We start from the raw sequence: 18,935 nt of genomic DNA, 5'->3' as shown, positions 1-18,935 counted from the left end.
CACGGATGTTGCTTTGGGCTTAAAAATACCTATGCAAAACCTGATAAAAAAAAAAAAGTTACAGAGCCTCATAGCCAGGAGTGAGAAATGGCAACTGATCTCCATCTACGGCTGGTGCCCAAGAGAGGGTGGCACAGGCCATGGCAAAGGTGCAGGGGGTCCATGCCCTGCCGTTACTCCAGATTGGCTGCTCTTGGATTTTTCTATCTATAGCCAAATTAAAGTGGAAGGTACCCTTTGATCTTAGAGCCCCAAAGTGTTCTTTTTTAAAGGGGGTGGGAAAGAGAAGCAGTCAGCCACTCCTGGCTGGGGTGGTGGTGATGGTGGGGACTGACCGCCGCTCCTCCAGGCGTGGCACAAATTGCTGTTTAAAATGCACACCCAGTTGGAGGGCAGCAGAAAGCGCAAGTTACGTTTTCTCATCGCAAAGGGTTGGTGAGCCTGCTGACCGACTCAGGGGTGTCGGAAATGACAACCAGCCACAGACATTCCAACGTGGACTTCGAAAGAACCAGAAACATTTTTTTCCGTTTTCCCTAAAGCTACAATTCCTAGGATGCCGAGAACAAACAACCACCACACGCGTGTGTCACCCACCTCCTCGGCCTCTCCTTTGCTTTCGCAAGACCCCTCCCCGTTCACTGAGGTGTGGTGTTCGCAAGATCTTGGCTCAGCCCCTTAGAGCGTCCTAACCCGCATTTCTTTGAGTGAGGTTGGTCCATCACGCTGAGCTGTAACCAGGCAAATGGGTGGGCGAGCCCAGCCTTAATTCAGGGCTGTCAGCACCACACAAACTTGGGTCCATCCAAAGACGCACACCCACACACCCCGGCTGCTTTCACTGGCCAGTCTTATAGGGGAGCTCAAGAAGGCTCTGTGCCTTCTCTCTTGGGAAGGGGGCTGATTAGTCCTCCATGGGGCCCAGGAGACTCCTGTCTGCCGCAGTTCTGTTGGATGTGCTGTAGTAGGATTGTGGTTGCATGCTCAAAGATGCGTGGCAAGACCTCTTGCTCCGTGCTGGTGAACAGGCTTAGGACGTAGTCGTCTACAGCCACCTTCCCTGTTGGACGGCCAATGCCGATCCTGATCCGGACCATGCGCTGCCAGGGAGAAGAGAGAAAAGGCATGAAGGATCTGCGGTTGGGGGTGGGATTCTGTAAACTGATCAGCCTGACCAACTGCATCATTAGATCAGCCGAGCACTTCCACTTCCTAATAGGGCCCTGCCCCAATTCTCGGCGGAAGGACATCCCCTGTTCAGCAGAGGGAGGCTGGCTGGAATCACAGAGCTGGTTATGTGCAGGCAGGCACTTCCAACGATGTACACATTATTTTTTAAACAAGGGTTCTGGCCTTGCTACCGCCACGTCGGTTTCCTGTTTGACCAGGCAACCCCCCAGCGCTGGGCCCAAGCAAGAAATCAGACCACCCCAAGTGTGCGAAGGGGGCTTGCTCAGGGTAAGCCAAGACATTGATCACACATTTGGGCAGCAAGAAGAGGATGCAAGGAAGGGATCTGGAAGCAAAACCAGGACGTACGTCGGAGCGCAGGGAGCTGATGCAGGAACGGACTCCGTTGTGACCTCTGAAAGAAAAACAAGGCCTGTTGAGATCCTGTCATTCCTTCTGGATGAGCTTTTCCAGGTTTAGTCCTGGCTTAACTCTGGCTTAGGAACCTGGTTAACCTCATGCTAAGCCAAAAATGAGCAAGCCACATTAGAACCCCAGCCATGGAGCCTGAGACACGTACTAAAGGGTGGGATGTGGAACCGTTGTAGGTATTTGTGTGAGTTTGTTGGCCAGGATTGCTTGGTTGATAAGTGCCATCAAGTCAGCACTGACTCTTAGTGACCACATAGATTTTCTCCAGAATGAACCATCCTCAACTTGGCTTTTTAGGTCTCTGGGTGGTGGCCTTCACTGCTGCTGTAATCAAGTCCCTCCACCTTGCTGAGCCTTGAGTAAGAACTCTGGACTGGTTTGTCCTGTGATTTATTTATTTGTTTTCCTCTCTAGTTTAAAAAAAAAACTTTCTGTGGCTATTAGACTATGAATAAGGAGTCTAAAGGTGTCTGCAAACCACAGACATAATTGTTCTGCACTGCATACCTTGCGCTGCCCCCCAGCTTCAGGGAGATCTTCCCCAGAGGCTTATCCAAGTCATCGTGAACCAGGTAAATATCTTCAGTGTTCAGGTTGTACCTTTCCGCTGACAGAGAAGAGATGGTCAGTGGGAGAGACTGATCCAGCTGGACACAACTTGTTTAAATAGTCTGTTCTTGTAATGTTGATTCTAAAGAAAGCAAACACCCCCACCAAGTTTCCCAAACACAGAGACTGCAGGTTTATTTTTAGTGAGGGAAGGGAGACAAGTGGCATTTCCAAATATTTGGTTAACTCTTAGGATCATAGGAAGGAGATGACTACTAGAGAGAACAAGGATTGGAGAACATCATCACTTGGTGAGAGCTATCCATCCATCCATCCATCCATCCATCCAGCTCCATCCAACCAACCATCTCCATCTATCCATCCATCCCTGTCCATCCCCATTCATCCACCTATCATCTTTCATCTATCATATCTCCATCCAGCCACCCACCCACCCGGGGCTTTTCCATCCTGTATAATTCACACACTGCTGTATGATTTGTTAGACAAAGTTTCATGGTTTCTATCTTACTCTCTGGTTTGCACACCTGAGCTGCAAACTACTCCAACGCTACTCTTGCATTAAGTTGGGCAAGACCAGCTGCGTCATTAGTTTACGGTTCAGTTCATCGTGTGACCCATAAACTAACTGGGGGTATCGAGTAACCCGAGGTTAGACCAATCATAGGAAAGCGTGTCGTCTCAACTGTAGTGCGAATCCCGTCAACGGTGGCATATTCTACAAACCACAGATGAAGCAAGAGGCGGCTTAGCCATCTGTTAGGATGGGGACCTCACAGAGGGAGGTGGCCATCCACTGGCGAGTGGGGAGGAAGAGTGAAACCCTGTCGTACCAGCTGCGACCACAGAGACCCCATTCAGGTTCATGAACTTGCGGGGTTTCACCAGCAGGAGCTCGGTATCTCCCAGATGGGCCACAGCCATCTCTGCGGAGCATTGCTTGTCCATTTTCCATTGGTCAGCCATGTTCAGCTGGGAGGCAAGGTGGTTCAGCACTGCCATGCCCACGCTGTGCCGGGTACCAGGGAACGTGTAGTTGCCCAGGCCAGCCACCTGCAAGGAAGGAGGAGAAGCGATGAATGGTCCAAAGGCATGGATTTCCCTTGATGGTCTTCTTCCCTAACCCTCCCCCAGATGTTCTGGATTACGGAGCACTTTGTCCCCAGGCTTTGGATGTGTGGTTGGGGCCACAGGAACTGGAGGCCAGCTGGGCAAGATTTCCTAATTTCGTGTCCTTTACATCCAGCCTTTCCTTGGTTAGAAAACCATCCTGGCATTTATGGGAGGGTGGAACTTTGCATTGTGAGGGGTGGAAGCTGAGGACAACAGCTGCAGCTGTCTTAATAGTCCCTGGGAGCCAAAGCTGAGATCTAATCTGAATATTAATGGAAGCCTGTAGTCCGAAACAGTTGGAAGGAACAGCTGGCACACTGCCCCGTCTTTATTTCCATGGCTTCTCCCTTCTTGACCCTCATATGAAAGGTTTCTGTTACACCGAACCGGAAGTTTAGTGTGATGGCTTCGTTTGCTTTACCCCTTTGGGCAGCCCGGCCGATTTGACCCGCCCAACCCGGAAGCGATCGACTCCAGACCGGAAGAAGCGCCGCCACGATGGGGCTCGCTCGCCCGCGGCTGGCTTACCATCACCCGTTTCTGGGCAGGTTGTAGCGCGTCGCTGCGGTGACCCAGAGCCCATCGTAGGAGTCGTCCGAGGGGCTGCGAAGGCATCATCGCCTCTCCGGCTTGCCTCTTCCCGCTTCCCGGGGGCCCAGTTCCGGTGCCGGCCGCAAACTAAAAAAAACCCCGACCTCTGCGGCGCCGCCTTTGCCTCCTGTTTCAGTTAGTGTGACGTCATCGGGCCTGTGGCCTATCACGGAAGGCCTGGCAGGAGGCGCGTACGAGGTTTCCTGGGCCATCTTGCTTGTGGGCGGAAGCTCGAGTCTCTTGTAACTTCGCTGCCCTTAAGGTCCAGCGCAACTCTCAGCAATGAAATAAAAATACGTAACTTGCTATTTTTCACCCTGGAAATTAAAGTCACAGCCTCAAGAAAAAGTTCTAGGAGGCAATAACAACAACAACAACAATTATTGTTATTATTTAGTAAATAATATGAATTTGCTAAATTTGTATTACAAATGCATATTATAAGTTTACTAAATAAATACATAATAGGAATAAAAATAATAGGAATTTGGGGGTTATCGTTGAAAACATGGGACGACTTCATGAAAAAATGAAGCTCTGAGGCAGATGGCCAGCTTATTCCTAGGCGGCACCATTACAATATGCAGGATCCTGTTTGCTTCCCAAGAAATCCAATTCCAGCAGGGGAATGGTTTTCTAGGTGCAGAACTTTTTAGAGAACATTCTTTACTGAAAGCCCAGATGACCTCTCGGAACAAATGCCCTGCAAAAGGGCATATAAAGTTAACAAGTACAGGTAGTCCTCGTTTAGCGACCAGAACGGGGACCGGCAACTCAGTCATTAAGTGAAGCAGTCTCTAGATGAAGCTGTGACTGCTTACAATCTTCCTTCAGCTTTCCTTTGCTTTTCAGACCTGCGAAGGTTGTAAATGCCAGGATTGGTCATAAAGCTACTTTTTGATCACTGTCCTAACTGTGAATTGTTGCTAAACAAGGCAGTCATTAAACAAGGACTACCTGTATTTGAGAAAGAAGTTTGGCATCTCACGAAGCCACGTAAAATCCTGGAAAGCTGGCACTCCCCTTCTGCCATTCTTTAACGATGCAACTGAGGCAGTGTGTGTGCTTTTCCCTGCATCCCACGTAGCCCTTCGATGGCTTTTAATCTTGGAGGCTGCTTTGGGGAGCCTTTTCAAAAGGGGAGAGCCGAAAGGCTGGCTGGCAGTTTCCTAAAAGTCAGCGCAACGAGGATCCCAGCCACTGGACCGAAGCGATGCAATGACTTTTTGGCTGTGGATAATACTGGAACCAAGGCCCTCGCAGTCTCCGCTATGGCGTGGAAAAGCGCCTTCGGATGATTGCCCTAAAGACTTGGAAGCGTGTCAAGAAAAGCTCTTTTATTTTTTTCCTCCTATTTTGCTCTCTAGCAGACAATGGGAAGTTTGAGCCTGCGGAGCTGTTGACATAGAAACTGGGGCACGCAGATTGCAGAGTGGCAGGAGGAGCAATGGAGGACGAAGAGGAGGTTGAGGAATCAAAAGTGAAGGTAAAGGTGAGGGAGAAGTTGTGGCCGAGCAGGGAGCAGATGAGCTGGGTGGGCCTAGGAGACACGCAGATGGAGGGAACAGTCTGTGCCATCTTGTAGCGGTGTTCGGTGCAAAATCTTCATCTCCAAATTATGGGGGTCCTTTACGGGGAATCCTGCCCCACACCCTGCAGTTCTACCCATGACGATTTTGCAGAAGTACCGAACCAGCTTTCTTAGAATGCAGGTTCACTTTTTTGAGCCTACAGGTAGTCCTCGACTTATGACCACAATCGGGACTGGAGCTTCTGTTGCTAAGCGAGGCGCTCATTAAGTGAGTCATGCCTGATTTTACTACCTTTTTTTGCCACAGTTGTTAAGGGAATTGCCACAGTCAATAAGAGAATCACTGCAGTCATTAAGCGAATCTGGCTTCCCCCATTGACTTTGCTTGTCGGAAGCTGGCTGGGAAGGTCACAAATGGCGATCACGTGACCCTGGGACACTGCAACTGTTGTAAGTATGAGTGGTTGACAAGTCCCTGAATTTTGATCACGTGAAAGCAGGGATGCTGCGACGGTTGTAAGTGAGAGGATCGGTCGCAAGTCACTTTTTCTAGTGCCGTCATAACTTTGAACGGTTGCGAAATGAATGGTCGTAAGTTGAGGACTACCTGTAGTTCCTGTCCTGGTGGGAATTGGCTTTTAAAGATGCACTTTTTTGTTAGTTATTTAAATAGGTTGCGTGTCCCCCTTTTCCCCTCTCATGGAGCGGTTAGGGTTTTACTTGGCCACCTGGGGAAAATGCTCTGCCTGTGTCCAAAGGACTCACTGGCTTTTTCATCCTCCCTATCCTACAGGAGGTGAGGTTGTCGACTATCGTTCTGGGACTCTTCCCCACTGCCGTCACAGAAGAAAAACTTCAGGAATCCCGGGAAAAATCCATCACTCGTATTTTTGGGACCACAAAGACTTTGCTGAAGATTCGAAACCCCGAAAAAGTAGGGACTTTTGAAGGCATTTTGCGGAGCAAAATAGATGAGCAGTAAGTGTCAGCTCCCTCCTCCCTGAAATACTGTTTCATGGTGAACGCGGGTCAGCGAAAAATCCGTAATTCGCTTTAAATGTTTCAAGCTCTGCTTGAGATCGTGGTGAGGTTTGTATTCAGGAAGGCCACTGTGTCTTGTGGGCCTGACACTGTCTCCAGGGCCAACTGTTGGTCCTCGATTCTTCTTCCAACTTTTAAAAGATGCTTTGGGCTGCGGGGAGGAGGATGGGTTTCTGGTACCCACGGCGGCCGTTCACTTTTGTTTCTTCAGCTGCCAAGAAGGCCATCGGTACTTCTCCCAAGGGGAATGGGAGAAAGCCATCACGTGCTACACCAAAGCTCTGAATCTGGATCCTAACAAGGTAGTGGTGAAGATGGGGATGGGGAGCCTCGCTGTTAAAAACCTGAAAAAGGAATCATGACCCCTCTTGGTGGTGGTTTGTGGCCGGGTGAGGTATCTGCCTCACTTTGCCTAAGGGTGGGGCTGGCACTACTGTTGGGACAGGATGTCCTGTCCAAACTGGGAAATCGGCCGGGTGAGAAGCAGTGGCTCGGTGGGCTTTGGGGGAAACCAAGCCGGACAGGACGCGAGCACCAGCGTCAAGGCACGCCTGAAGGCCTTCGTGGGTTCCGCTCTGCAGGGAGACCTCTATGAGAAGAAAGCAGAAGCCTTCCTCCAGCTCTGTGACTTCCAGTCCGCTGCAATGCACCTTCGGAAGGCCTATCACATGTCGCAGGAGGCGGACGTCCAAGAACGCCTGGCCTACATTTTATACATACAGGTGGAGTTGAGGATATTTTTGGAAAGCCTGCCTGCCTGCCTGCCTTCCTTCTCTATTCCTTCCCTCCCTCCCTTCCTCCCTTCTCCCTCCCTTCTCCCTTCCTTCCTTCTCCCTTCCTTCTCCCTTCTCCCTTCCTCCCTCCCTCCCTCCCTTCCTCTCCCATCTTTATTTTGTATAACTCAAGGGCCCATAATGTGGGTTGGGCTGAAAGCGAGTGAGCAAGCGACTGGCTCAAAGTCACCAGCCAGTTTCCATGCCCATTGGAGGGCCAGACTCCCGGTCTCCCGGTTTCTACTTCAGGGCCGAAACCCCAAATGAGGTCTCTCCTTATTTTTTTCCTGGATTTGGAGAAGCACGAAAAACACAACCCTTAGCGTGTTGTAAGATTTCTTACCCTTTGCCTGTGCTAATGCCTCACCTTTTCAGCCTAAGCAACTCGGGCTTTCTTGTCTGGCATAATAAAGGTGCTGAGAATTCTGCATGGACTGGAGAAAATAGGAAGGGGAGTCTTCTGCAACCTGGTACTTACAACACCCATCATCCTTCCCCCCCCCAAACAGGGCCAGTGTCTGTACGAGCAGAAGGTGTACCTGGATGCACTCGAGTCCTTCACTCACGCCTGTGAACTCCAGCCTCAGAACATGCTTTATCACATGAGGAGGTAACCGTGGAGTAATGGTTGTTGACAAAGATGAATTTGTTCCTGAAAGTTTTAAGAATGACGGGTCTTCGCTCTGCCTGAGGTTGCGCTCTAGCCTGCGACAAAATAGGATAATCAACCAGGCAATCGATTATCCTGGCTTTGAAGAGATTTACCTATATACTACTAAAACTCTCGTGTCTGTTTGATGCTTTGTAACCTTTAACTGGGCAAAGCAGTGCATCGTAGGGCAACAATTTTTGGACCAAGGTACCTCAAATGGGCTCACCTACAGAATGCGTCCAAAATCTGGGACCCATGACTCCCGTGGAATAGAAATTTGGCAAATTTTTAAAACATGACATAATACAAAATGCCACAAAACATTTCCTGTGGTCAGCTCCTGATGTTTGCCTGGGCTATACAGTTCAACAGGAATGACATGGGCTATTTTCAGGCCAGATCCAACTCTGAACATCTCCCTGAATTTTTAAGGATTTTTCCAACGAAGGTAGTACATTAGAAGCTCTGCCATTGTCGGAGGCATCGAGGAATCTGGTAAGGAAAAATCTCCGAAATGATGACCCAACAGGTCACGGGTTGCCTAGTTATTTTTAAAAATAATGAGGATAACAACATGCCATTTCTGAGAGTGCCCTTTCTTCAAAGCGCAACTGATGTGAGAACCAGCCTTATTGTTTGACTTTTGTACAAGGGAGGAGGGCTCCCACTGGTTCTTCGTCTCAGCCCCATCCTGTGCAGCTCTCCCTGGACACCTGCTTCTGTTCTTTTCAGGTCTCCTCCCCCCCACCCCCTGGCTTCCTCCCTAGGGCCAGAGAATCCCCCCCAAATCTTCTGTAAGCGTTAAATCTGCCTCCCTTCCCTCTCACTCGCCAGCATCTCCTGCCTGGCTGCAATGAACCGATTCAACGATTGCCTTCAGATGGTCAACGAAGAGGTCGAGTGTGAGAAGACAAACGCTGACCTCTTTGTCCTGAGGGCTCGTCTCTACGAATACTTCAGGAAGGTGAGAATCTACCAGATCCCTCTCTTGTTTTAGCAGCTTGGTCTCACCTGCCCGTTAGCTACGTGCCGTTTGCCCGGCTGGTGAAGATGCGTTTGATGAAGCCCTTTCCATCTCTCCGTCTTTTGTAGGGGAGGAAGCATCTTAGCAGCCCAAATGACTAGGGTTTATCCAGTGTGATTACACAGCTGGCAATGGCTGTTCTTAAAATAGCCAGTCGAGCCTGTTAGGGTCTGGATGGGAGACCACCAGGACGTTTTAGAGTTACGGACTCTAGCCTGGGAAGTTTTAAAAATGTCCAGGCTGTTGCCAGGAAAAAGACCGTGAATGGGCTGTGTCAGCTGTAGATGGTGAACCCAACACAGGGGAGAATTTATCTTCAATGACATTACGCTGTAGCAGATTCAGGGCAGGTCGAGAAAATCCAGCACCCCCCCCCCTGTGTTCAACGGGCTTTGATTTTCTCCCCCCACCTCCTTCAAACTCTACCTGGATATGCCAGGAACCAGACTTGGGACTTCTCGCGCTCAGCTGTGGACCAGGGTGGGAAGGGATGACGTTACACATTTGCTACCTCCAGACGCTCACCTGCTTTGGTGACCTCGGGAATTAGTGGAAGATTCTGGTTAGTGGTGGCTGTTAGTGTCTCCCCTTGGTCCTGAGAAGCAGGCTCTGCCCCACCCTGTTCCAGGGCCTCTCTAAACAAGGGCTGGTTTGCTGTTCTGCCCTCCAAGGCAAACTGCTGTTTCTGCAACATCCAAGAGGCCCTTGCGTTGGACCCAGAGCACACGGAAGCCCAGCTGATGCTGAAGAAGTTGACCAAGGAAGCCCAGAGGTCCAAGGATCGCGCCGTGACCTTGGCAGTCAAGGGAAACCTGAAAGCCGCTCTGCTGAAAATCAACCGGGCCATCGATTACAACCCCTTGGATGCGAATTATTTCCTGTTCAGGTACCAGCGTGTCTCTAGTCGAATTCCTCAGGTGTGGCTGCACTGTTTTGACCTCTTTGGCACTGGAGACCCTCTCAGTTCTGCAGCGGGCATAAACGACCCAGATTAAGAGAGAGGCATAGGGATGCGGAACCAACGGGCACTGCGTTTTGCAGCTCAGGTCGACAAATAACCATGCACGTGAATTGCACAGGCTGAGGAACTCAGCCGCCATGAGAAGAACTCTATCGCCCTTCGCCGAAAGGTTTCTGCGTTGGGTTTCTTGGCACCTGGGGAGACCTCCGCAGCGGGCTGAACTTGCTGCTAAACCCCCTGGAATTGCATTTTCTCCCTGACTTGTGCCGCTTTGCTCCCCACTCCCCCAAAACACTTGCAAATCTTTTGGCAGAGGGAGCCTCCTGCGCCGGCTGAAAGACTTCAGCGCGTCCATCGACGACTACCTGAAAGCCGTGGAGCTGTGCAAAGCCGACGAGGCTGCCGAGGTGCGTCGGGAGGCCGAGAAGCAGGTGCTTCTCACCTACAACGACTTTGCCGTCCACTGTTACATCAAGGGCTGCTACGAAGAGGCGGTTCTGCTGTTCAACAAGGCCATCAAAGGGGAGAAGAACGAACTGGGTCTCTACCTTAACCGAGGGGGTAGGTGAACATGCCCCTGCTGGGAAAAGTTCCTTCCTGCGTCTTCCTCTGAGCCTCTCTGCACAGCAAAAGCACGGGGTGTGGAGTTGTCTCCTCCAAGTTCGTCCAGTCTCGGATTCTTGTTCTTCCCTGGCCCGCCCCGCCTGCCTGCTGACAGGTTCCTGCCTCCCTCTTGCGTGCAGATTGTTTTCTGAAACTGGGCCAGCTGAATTTTGCCATGGCAGATTACCAGCAAGCCTTAGAGCTGCGTCCTCTGGACCCCAAGCTGCGGCAGCGCATCGCTTGGTTGTACAACGAGACCGCCTTGCAAGACTTCCAAGAAAGGTACGCCAGGACCCGCTGCCCCGGGAGATTGGTCGTGAGGTTTCCTTGAGGGGAGTGCCTGGCCCTGGAGATGGATCCCCTCGAGAGGCCGATCACCCCGTTCTTCTCCTCGTAGCCGTTTTTGCAGCAATCCTGTAAAACGGGCAACGGGGACCAAGACGCATCTGTTTCTTGACATACGTGTGTGTGGGTTTTTTTTAAACGTTTCAGGCAATACCTGCAGGCTGAATCGAATTTCTCCTTCGCGGTGGAGAACAATCCTTGGGAGATTAAGTATTACTTACACAGGGCAAAAAGTCGCATGTTTCTGCAGGAGGTCTTGGGGGCCAAGGAGGACATTATCAGCGCCTTGCTGCTGGATCCCACCAAGGAAGAGGTGGGTATCTGAACGATTCTGCTTGGACCCCAGGATGGAGAGCCACCAGCTTGGGCTGGATGTGACCGACTTGGGCCTCCCTTTCCGGGCCTGAGCGAGGGACGCAATGTTTGTCACAACCATGCCTGCGTGGAATCCTCCTCTCCATGCACTGAGAGGACAGGAATGACTATCAGATCACTGCGCCTCGTGGTCCCCAGGTAAAAGAACCCACCCATTGTTCTTCAGAGGGATCATCCTGCAGTGTGGGGGTTATGCAGGAATGAAATCTCACCACGAACAGTGAGATTCCCTCTTTCCAAGGAACTGTGGGGAAGCAGAGGAGAGACCAAGCTGGCAGAGCTGAGAAAGCACGGAGGCTTGTCCCAGGAGCAGTTTAAATCAAGCATCCCATGAAGCCATGGTTTGCTTTTTAACTGTGTTGTGAGGCTGGAAATGGCTTCACGTTTCTCTTCTCTCTGCACCACTGTTTTTCAGTCTCAGCAACTTTAAGATGGGTGGATTTCCACTCCCAGAACGCTGGCTGGGGAATTCTGGGAGTTGAAGTCCACGTACCTTAAGGCTTCTGGGAGTCGAAGTCCCAGCTCTTAAAATGGCCGAGATTGAGAAACACTGCTTGTACTCTGCAAAAAAAAAAAAAAAAGTTGTAGGGAGGCTTGCACAGGTGCCAATGGAATCTCTTTCATTTCGAGCGTCGCTTTTTAATTTTAAAAACGTTAACTGCCTTTGTTTGTTTGTTTATTTTCTTTCAGTCCCGGACGCTGGTGTGCAACCTATTTCCGGGGGAGAGCATCGACTCGCTCCTCAACAGCAAAGTTGGAGATTTAACGAAAACCCTTCTGGACCGAAAGCTCAAAGCTTTCCCTGCCTGCAAGGCCTTGCAGAGGTATCCAGACGAAACCGTGTTTTGAGCGTGTAACTCAATAAAGCAGGGCCTCCTCATTTCCCCCTTCTCTACTGGGGGCATCCGGGAAATCCTCTTGTCAGCCAAGCAGGGTTTTCATCTGGTGGTGGAAGATGGTGGGGGTTGACCTCTTTCCTCCCTTCTCCTCCCTCACCAGTAAACTCTGCAGGGCCCCGCAAAGGAGCAGATGGGAGTTGTAGTCTGCAGAGCTGGGAGGTCCCCCAAGCAGGGGCCCTATGCAACATCAGGCCCCGTCGAAACGTTTAATTCATTTCGGCACCACCCCTCCCCGAATCAAACCTGCCCGATCAATAACTCCGAGTCGATGCAAAACGAGAATAAATTTGGCAGATTCCGCCCCACACCCTCCTGTGAGGCGCATTCCCCAGAGCAGCCGCCTCACACGCTCTGCTTTTCCGCCCTCCTGCAGGCTTCCAAAACCCGCAGAATCCGAACCAGCCAGCGACGTGTACGTTCAGATTGAAGATGTTCAGAAGGCAGAGGCGGCCAAGGAGGCGGCACAGGTTTCCGAAGGAAAGGAGCTGCAAAGGAAAGTCGCTGAGTGTCAGCAAAAGTCAAACCAGGTATGTTTGCCCCTTGGAAGGAAAACAAGGTATACTCATGCAGCCTGGCTGGGGAATTCTGGGAGTTGAAGGCCACACACCTTAAAGTTGCCAAGGCTGAGAAACACTGATGAAAGCATCACTATTTTATCCAGCTCTTGCAGCTGTAAACATCACAGGAGGAACTCCCCCTCCCCAAATAGTTTCTGTCGCTGCGCCAAATAGTTTAATATATCTGAGTGCGGTTTAATCCAAACATTGTCTGACCCGCTGCTTCGATTTTTTTTAAAGTATCATTTATTTTTGCAGTTGCCCTGTCTTGCCAAGGCTGGCGGCAATTTTGGGGCCGGCAGGGGTGAGAACGAGTTCCTTGCACCCCTCGGGGTGGCAAATGGAGTTCGGCTCTGCCCAGAGGCTGTGCGTTCCCACCCCTGCCCAGTTTGTCCCAGGACAGCAGTTTGAAAGCCAGGAGGCCAAACAGGACAGGCATTGCCACCATTCACCCGGGCAGTTTCAGAAGCTGAAGCCGAGGTTGCTGATCCAGGCTCTCGTGTTCCCAGAACGGCGTGGGAGGCGGGTGGAAGCGTGCTGTTGGGCCGCAGAGAATAGCCCAGTGTGTCTTGCAGGCGGACCAAGAGCTGAAGGAAGCCCTCAAAAACAAGCCGACACTGGAGCCCAACACCGTCCGGGTGGACCCGTGCCCTCGCCTGCCCCCCAAGGAATGCCCGAACAAACCGTACTGCTGGAGGAAGTTCCGGGAAGGCATTGGTCATTTTTAGGCCTGTCCGAAGCATTGCCTTGGGGTGCAAGGCTCGCCAGAAACGATCTGCTTTTCTAGTGAGTAAAATGTAATTCCTGCTGCCAAAGAGCCCGTCCTCTCTCCCAAACCACCAGTGCGGCACACGACTCGGACTTTTCAAATGCCACCATGAAAGGTTTAGGATTCCTTTGCCAGATTTCGCTTTGTTTCTTTCACGAGGACGACTCCGAAGTCTTGGAAAGGGTGGGGGGATGCCATCCCTCCCCTGCTGGGCTCTGGGTGGCTTGTGGCAGGCCCACAGGGGAAGGTGTTCTGAGTTCAAAGCTTTTCCCCCCGATCGCTTCCTGCATTTGCTCAGATCCACGAAGAACTGGCAGAAATCTGCCAGCAGGAAGTGCAGTGGTTTTCATAGACCTTGGAGCCTTTACCTAGTTATGTGTTTCCTGCTTTTTATTTAAATAAAGCTACCTTTTGAAGATGTTAGGGTATGTCTAGTTTTTCACAGCATTTATTTTGTGTTAAATTCAGGACTCAACCCGAGTAAGAAGGGCCTGTTGGTGTTTTTTCGCACACAGCAGAAAGACTCTTTTCAAGCCATTGCCCCCCATCTTCCCCAGAGATGTTTTTGTACCAAGGATTTGGTTCTGGCTGGTATGTCCTGCGGTGGCCTATTTTTGCCCATGGCAACAAAATCACTACTAGACTTAGACACTAATCTTCCTTGCCTGTTTAAACTGACAGCACTAACACAGGGTGCATTTCAGTATCATTCTGACACTTTCAGTTGCTCAGGCCCTTCAGGATGGCGGTTCGCTATGCACCAACAGGGACAGAAAAAAAAGAAAAGAAAAAAGAAAGGTTCTCTTTGGCTGGTGCTTCCTTCAAACCGCTGGGAAACAGACTTTAATTTCACATTGTTGACTAAAAAATCTTTGAAGGGTGGCTGCATCTTATGTGGCATTTAGCAACAGCTCAAATATGAGTTCATCAAGTTCTGGTTTATACAACAGGGTATTCCCCTGCAACCCGCCTCCCACCCCCCAAATTAGAATTGCACCTTCCAGCTCATTGGATCCAAAGTGTGCCTCAGAATAAAGAGGTAGGATTTTAAGATTCCACAGAAAATCAGTTAATTCAACAGCACTTAAGGCAGGAATCTGTAAAACATCCAGGTGTTCTAAAAGCAGCCAAGATTCCCTCTTGATCCGTCACAGAATTTTCTGTTTTGAATTCAAGAAGCCCCAGCATTGCAGGACTCCAGCCAATTGTAGGGGGAAAAAACGTTCAATCAGGTCAGCATTGTTCTCTGGAAAGGCTGTTCCATGGGCGAACATTTCAGGACCCCCAAATTGTCTTTGAGAGAAACCGTAAGATGCATTCCAGGCAGAAAACGCCTCTAAAGAGGTGATAGGAAGAATGGGATGCGGGAAGCCACCGTTTTGCATCCGGTCAAGGAGAAGATTTTTTCCTCTTTGGGGAAGTAGGAAAAGCTGCCTGCAATGCCATCCACGACCTCCGGGCGAGGGAGGAGGCCCTGGCTGGCCATCTCGTTGACCACACATTGCTTCACGTGGTGCTGCTTTAGGGGGAGGAAGGGCACGAAGATGTCAATCAAGTTTTGCTCAACGATTCCAGATTTCCAGAATCCGTCTGCAAGAGATAGAGGTATGAGGGTGAACGGTGCAGAACGGGCAACGGGGCCCCTCGATTTCTTTTGCCCACACCTGGTGTTTGCTTCGGGGTCATTCGACTAACATGGGCTTGGCCAAGGCCAATTTTGCCAAATTGTGAAGGGGGCACTAAGAAATAGACCCAGCGTGGACTGGCGTTCTGCATTCTTCTCTCCACGGCCCTTCCTTAGCGAGGTTTTAAGATCGCAAGCCACCCAGCAGGGCGGGAAGTTTTCATTTTTTCTCCCCTCCCTCTGGCGATACTCACTGTGGGGGTTCTTAGAAATGGCTTCCCGAATCGATGCTTCCAGGTCCTGAAGGCTGATCTCCTCATAATCTCTGCGGGCTCGCCAGAGGTCCAAAGTGATTCGGTTGATCTGTTCCGCCCCCGTATTGCTGGCGCGCAAGACGTTAGAGGGAAGAAGCTGAAGCCTGGCAGAGAACCCCGTCCTGTTTCCCCCAAGTCCGCGTCTTGCCCGCTCGTTACCTGATAAACACGAAGATGGCTTTTCTGTAATTGGTTCCAAACACCACCCAGGAAGATCCCAGGAACGGCAGGATCACATCGATCAAGCCCGGGTGCAGGTCATCCATCTCGTCAAAGAGAAAAAGCGATCGGCCGCACTGGGTCAGATTCCCCTGGATCCAGCTTCTGAGATCGCTCTGCACAGAGGGAAAAAAATAACACCCCCGTAGGGACGGGATGACAAACGAAAATGGCACTCACAAGCCGTCATCAGGATGAGCCATGCAGGGAACTCCAGGTCCCATCATCTACAACCAGGGGGAAAAGAATAAGGGAAGTTGCCATACAACTATACAGGTAGTCCTTGTTTAGTGACCACAACTGGGACCGGCACCTTGGTTGTTAAGCAAAGCGGTCGAGAAGTGAAACCGCAACTGTAGCTATGATCTCACTTCACCTTTCCTTTGCTTTACAAACCTGCGAAGGTTGTAAATGTGAGGATTGGTCATAAAGTTACTTTTTCTTCATGGACACTAAACGAGGCAGTCACTACATGCGGACTACCCATATCTTGAAGGCCACTCCTTATCTCTCTCTGATAGAGGAACGTTGGAAATTGCTTTCTACTGCTGTCTAACAGATGTTGGCAGAACTATGGAGCAACAGTTCTTGAAGCTGGCAACGGGCCACCGGGCTGGGTTCACAGCGCCCCTGCCACTGACCAGCCAACCCTGTTTTGGTTCAAACGTGTGGCAAAGCAAGGCGACGGGGCTTTATAGAGATCGGAGGGCCCTCCAGCGGACCATTTGCATAAGCACCGCCTTGCAAGGCTGGCGTGTCCACTCCAGAGCCGTGGAAGATATTGCAACGCCCTGCGGAAAGGAACGGGGCCGCGTGCGGTTTGGGGGAGAGGAGCCGGCGTCTGTCACCTTGTACTGCTGGATGTGCTCGGCGTGGGGAAAGTGGGCCACAGGGGAGAACCGGTGGACGTAGGGGGTCCGGAGCCCCGCCTGGAAGAGGTGCTGGGCCAGCAGGGAGCTGAGGAAGGTCTTGCCCGTGCCCGTCCAGCCGTGGAAGGACATGACCAGCGGCTTTGCCGGGTTGGGGTTGTGCACGAACTCCCGCAGGCCTCGGACGACGAGCCGCCTGGCCAAGGGTTGCCCCACCAGGCGGAGGGCCAAGTCGCACTCGAGACCTGGGAGGGAGAAGACAGCGTGTGTCAGAGGGCGAAGTCTGGCGGGTGGGCTTTGGCAATGCCCGAGACGGGATCCCCGGGGGCCCGTTTCTGTCTCGAGGCACTTTTGCAAGATGTACACAAACGTGCCCCACCATTGCCCCTTGGCACGGGTACCCCCCCCATTTCTCCTCACTCTTTCTCTCCTTTCTCCCATCTTCCCCGGACCTGGGCTATAAAATTAGGATCGACCCCCAAGAGACTGAACCCAATCCCATTTCCTTTTGGCTCCTCCTCTCACAACAACCCTGCCAGGTAGGGCAGGACCGGTGCAGTCAAACAGGGACTTCAAACTGGGGCACTCTGATTGCTCTTCTCATCATCTTAGCCTACCTGGCAGGGCTGTTACTTGGATGGGGAAGAAAAGCTCCTGCCTAGGCTGGTGGTGGTGGTGGTAGGACTCGAACTCGCGTCCCTGCACCCTCCAGCGGCCGCACTGAGCACTGCACCGCGCCTGCGCACCCGCTCCAGGCTCCCCCGCACTTACCCGCTAAATCCGGCCGGAACTCGCATTCGCAGGACGTGGAGAGGCTGCAGTGCCAGGTGCTCGACCCCCAGGGGGAGCCCGAGAGCACCAGCCCTGGTAGAAGCAGCAGCAGCAGCAGCCGCCGCAGCGGCGGCCCCGAGCGGACGGCCCCGCCCCTCTCCATGTTGGCCCCCTGCCCGCGAGAAGGTCGAGAAGCGCGCCCCCGCCTCCCCTCGCGCGGGCGCGGGCGACGGAGGCAGCGAACTCCCGGCGTGCCCCGAGGCACGAGCTGGACTCACGGGCGGAGAGCGAATGGAATTTCCCCTTTCCGCCACTCCGCTCTGTGAAGGGGCGGGGCTTCGCGGGACGGGGCGGGGCTTGGGGGATTTAAGTCTCCGCCTTCCCCACCGTCCCCGTTTTCCTTTAAAAAAAAATGGCGCGTTTTTAGCGGGCGGGGGGGAAGAGTTGGAAAAAATGCTTTTATGAAAAATAATTACCAAAGCAGGAAGAAGCCAGTGAGGGAGAGGCTGAAGCTGGAAGGGGAGGAAGGAATAAAAATTATAAGCCAAGAGGAAGGGAAAGAGGCTGAAAGAGAGTTTGGGGGAAAATGAGAGTTTAGATGACTGGACGGGAAAAGTCGGGCTTGTATTTTAGGGGAGTGTAATAGATGGGGTGAGAAAAGTGAGTTTGGAGTAAAAAAAAAAAGTGAGAAAGGGAAATGGGGAAATGTCTCAGGGGAAATTGGGTGGGAAAAAAACAAGGCGTTTGTGAGAGGAAGCTTGAGAAAATACTGAAATATAGGCGCGGGTGCGTGGAAGGGAGGATGAGGCTTGGAAGAAGGGGGTGAGGAGGGAAATAAGGGGATTTTTTAAAAAAAGAAAATGCCTTGGGGCGGTCGAAGGAGGAAGAAGAAAATGGAAGGGGAGATGCAGGCAAATGTGGGGATTTATTTGGAAATGGAGGGGAAGCAAGTGAGAAAGCAGCAGGCGAGGCTAAGGAGAGAAAAAGCTGAAAGTCAGCCTGAAGGAAAAGAATAAAGGGTGCGATTCAGAGGCAGACGGAAGGAGGAGGAAAACTTAGCTGAAGGGAGAAAGGCTGGGTGAAAATGTAATGCTATCGAGGAAAAAATGCTGAGGGAAAAGGAGGATTTGCAGAGAAACAAGCTGTGGTCAAAACAAACTATGGTCAAGCCTGCCAACCAAGCTCCTCCGATTTTCTAAACCTATAGCAAGTGGTCAATTTCAACCTCATTGGTGAATTTCATGGCCTCCCCTAGGAAACTTGCTTCAGTTTCTAGTCAGTTTCAGGTTTCTTTGACTTTTCTGGTCAGTTTCACCCTCAGGGAGGAAGATGGCCTGCTTGCTGCTTAGAGCCAATTTCAAGCAGGTCTCTTCAGGGGTAAAATAAGCTTTTGTTAATATCCGCCCATCTCCACATTTCAAGGGGCTCCTGTGAGTGTTTTCAAGCCCTGGTTTTCTTAGAAGGAAAAGAGTTTGAAGGCATTTGAAAAGAGCTTGATGGCTCTAGCTTCGGTTTTTGGTCTCTTTAGAATAAGCAATGGCTGTTCTTGAGCCATTTCTATTTTGGGGAATGGAAATCTCGGTTTTAAACAGACGGAACCCCTACAAGAAATTTGCATCTTTCCAGTTGCATCCTATGCAGGTTTACTCAGAAGTCAGCTCCACTGGGTTTAAAGAAAAGTGCTGCTTTTTTTTAAGGTCAAACCTTGGGAGAAGGAATATTTATTCATTGC

General features: G+C 51.3%; 5 protein-coding genes across 7 annotated transcripts in view; 3 read left to right on the top strand and 2 right to left on the bottom strand.

The window, feature by feature from the left end:
• Positions 1 to 7,704, top strand: part of COQ4 (coenzyme Q4) — a 94,268-nt gene extending 86,564 nt beyond the window's left edge. The window contains exon 9 of the mRNA XM_063316302.1: positions 7,597 to 7,704. Within this exon, the coding sequence (XP_063172372.1) occupies positions 7,597 to 7,629 (33 nt within the window). The 3' untranslated portion in view covers positions 7,630 to 7,704. The remainder of the gene's footprint in view (positions 1 to 7,596) is intronic.
• The window catches only part of SLC27A4 (solute carrier family 27 member 4), a 99,465-nt gene that overhangs the window by 76,446 nt on the left and 4,084 nt on the right, over positions 1 to 18,935 (top strand). The gene's annotated exons all lie outside the window — the stretch shown is intronic.
• On the bottom strand, positions 524 to 4,138 carry PTRH1 (peptidyl-tRNA hydrolase 1 homolog). 2 transcript variants are annotated; one of them, XM_063315975.1, is made up of 5 exons: positions 3,814 to 4,124; positions 3,006 to 3,225; positions 2,110 to 2,209; positions 1,540 to 1,585; positions 524 to 1,100 (listed from the first exon to the last, which is right to left on the bottom strand). In XM_063315975.1, the coding sequence occupies exons 1-5, from the start codon at positions 3,901 to 3,903 to the stop codon at positions 864 to 866; spliced, it is 693 nt and encodes a 230-aa protein (XP_063172045.1). In that variant the 5' UTR covers positions 3,904 to 4,124; the 3' UTR covers positions 524 to 863. The 2 variants fall into 2 exon arrangements, with proteins under 2 accessions (XP_063172045.1, XP_063172046.1); XM_063315976.1 differs by having other exon boundaries at positions 883 to 1,100; positions 1,482 to 1,585; positions 3,814 to 4,138.
• Positions 5,168 to 13,822, top strand: TTC16 (tetratricopeptide repeat domain 16). Of its 2 annotated transcripts, XM_063316280.1 has the most exons (13): positions 5,168 to 5,362; positions 6,201 to 6,385; positions 6,660 to 6,750; positions 7,030 to 7,170; positions 7,731 to 7,831; positions 8,708 to 8,837; positions 9,569 to 9,783; positions 10,172 to 10,419; positions 10,602 to 10,743; positions 10,954 to 11,119; positions 11,872 to 12,005; positions 12,454 to 12,607; positions 13,213 to 13,822. In XM_063316280.1, exons 1-13 carry the CDS (start codon positions 5,324 to 5,326, stop codon positions 13,363 to 13,365), a joined length of 1,899 nt encoding a protein of 632 aa, XP_063172350.1. In that variant the 5' UTR covers positions 5,168 to 5,323; the 3' UTR covers positions 13,366 to 13,822. The 2 variants fall into 2 exon arrangements, with proteins under 2 accessions (XP_063172350.1, XP_063172351.1); XM_063316281.1 differs by lacking the exon at positions 7,030 to 7,170 and having other exon boundaries at positions 5,169 to 5,362.
• Positions 14,305 to 17,381, bottom strand: TOR2A (torsin family 2 member A). Its single transcript, XM_063316198.1, has 5 exons — positions 17,204 to 17,381; positions 16,412 to 16,677; positions 15,504 to 15,679; positions 15,285 to 15,412; positions 14,305 to 14,996 (listed from the first exon to the last, which is right to left on the bottom strand). Exons 1-5 carry the CDS (start codon positions 17,364 to 17,366, stop codon positions 14,743 to 14,745), a joined length of 987 nt encoding a protein of 328 aa, XP_063172268.1. The 5' UTR covers positions 17,367 to 17,381; the 3' UTR covers positions 14,305 to 14,742.

Source organism: Candoia aspera, chromosome 16 (assembly GCF_035149785.1).
Source record: "Candoia aspera isolate rCanAsp1 chromosome 16, rCanAsp1.hap2, whole genome shotgun sequence".
NCBI lineage: Eukaryota > Metazoa > Chordata > Lepidosauria > Squamata > Boidae > Candoia > Candoia aspera.
Note: the sequence above shows the minus strand (reverse complement) of the source record. Positions and strands in the feature narration are given on the sequence as shown.

Excerpts from the sequence above, each read along its gene's own strand:
- TOR2A (XM_063316198.1), bottom strand. The coding sequence starts at position 17,366 with ATGGAGAGGGGCGGGGCCGTCCGCTCGGGGCCGCCGCTGCGGCGGCTG. Across the intron at positions 16,678-17,203 it reads GTTCCGGCCGGATTTAGCGG|GTCTCGAGTGCGACTTGGCC; the intron begins GTAAGTGCGGGG and ends TCTCCCTCCCAG. Across the intron at positions 15,413-15,503 it reads GCCATCTTCGTGTTTATCAG|CAATACGGGGGCGGAACAGA; the intron begins GTAACGAGCGGG and ends CTTGCGCGCCAG.
- TTC16 (XM_063316280.1), top strand. The coding sequence starts at position 5,324 with ATGGAGGACGAAGAGGAGGTTGAGGAATCAAAAGTGAAG. Across the intron at positions 8,838-9,568 it reads TCTACGAATACTTCAGGAAG|GCAAACTGCTGTTTCTGCAA; the intron begins GTGAGAATCTAC and ends CTGCCCTCCAAG. Across the intron at positions 10,420-10,601 it reads TCTCTACCTTAACCGAGGGG|ATTGTTTTCTGAAACTGGGC; the intron begins GTAGGTGAACAT and ends TCTTGCGTGCAG.
- PTRH1 (XM_063315975.1), bottom strand. The coding sequence starts at position 3,903 with ATGATGCCTTCGCAGCCCCTCGGACGACTCCTACGATGGGCTCTGGGT. Across the intron at positions 2,210-3,005 it reads GGTCTCTGTGGTCGCAGCTG|CGGAAAGGTACAACCTGAAC; the intron begins GTACGACAGGGT and ends CTTCTCTGTCAG. Across the intron at positions 1,101-1,539 it reads TCAGCTCCCTGCGCTCCGAC|CGCATGGTCCGGATCAGGAT; the intron begins GTACGTCCTGGT and ends TCTCCCTGGCAG.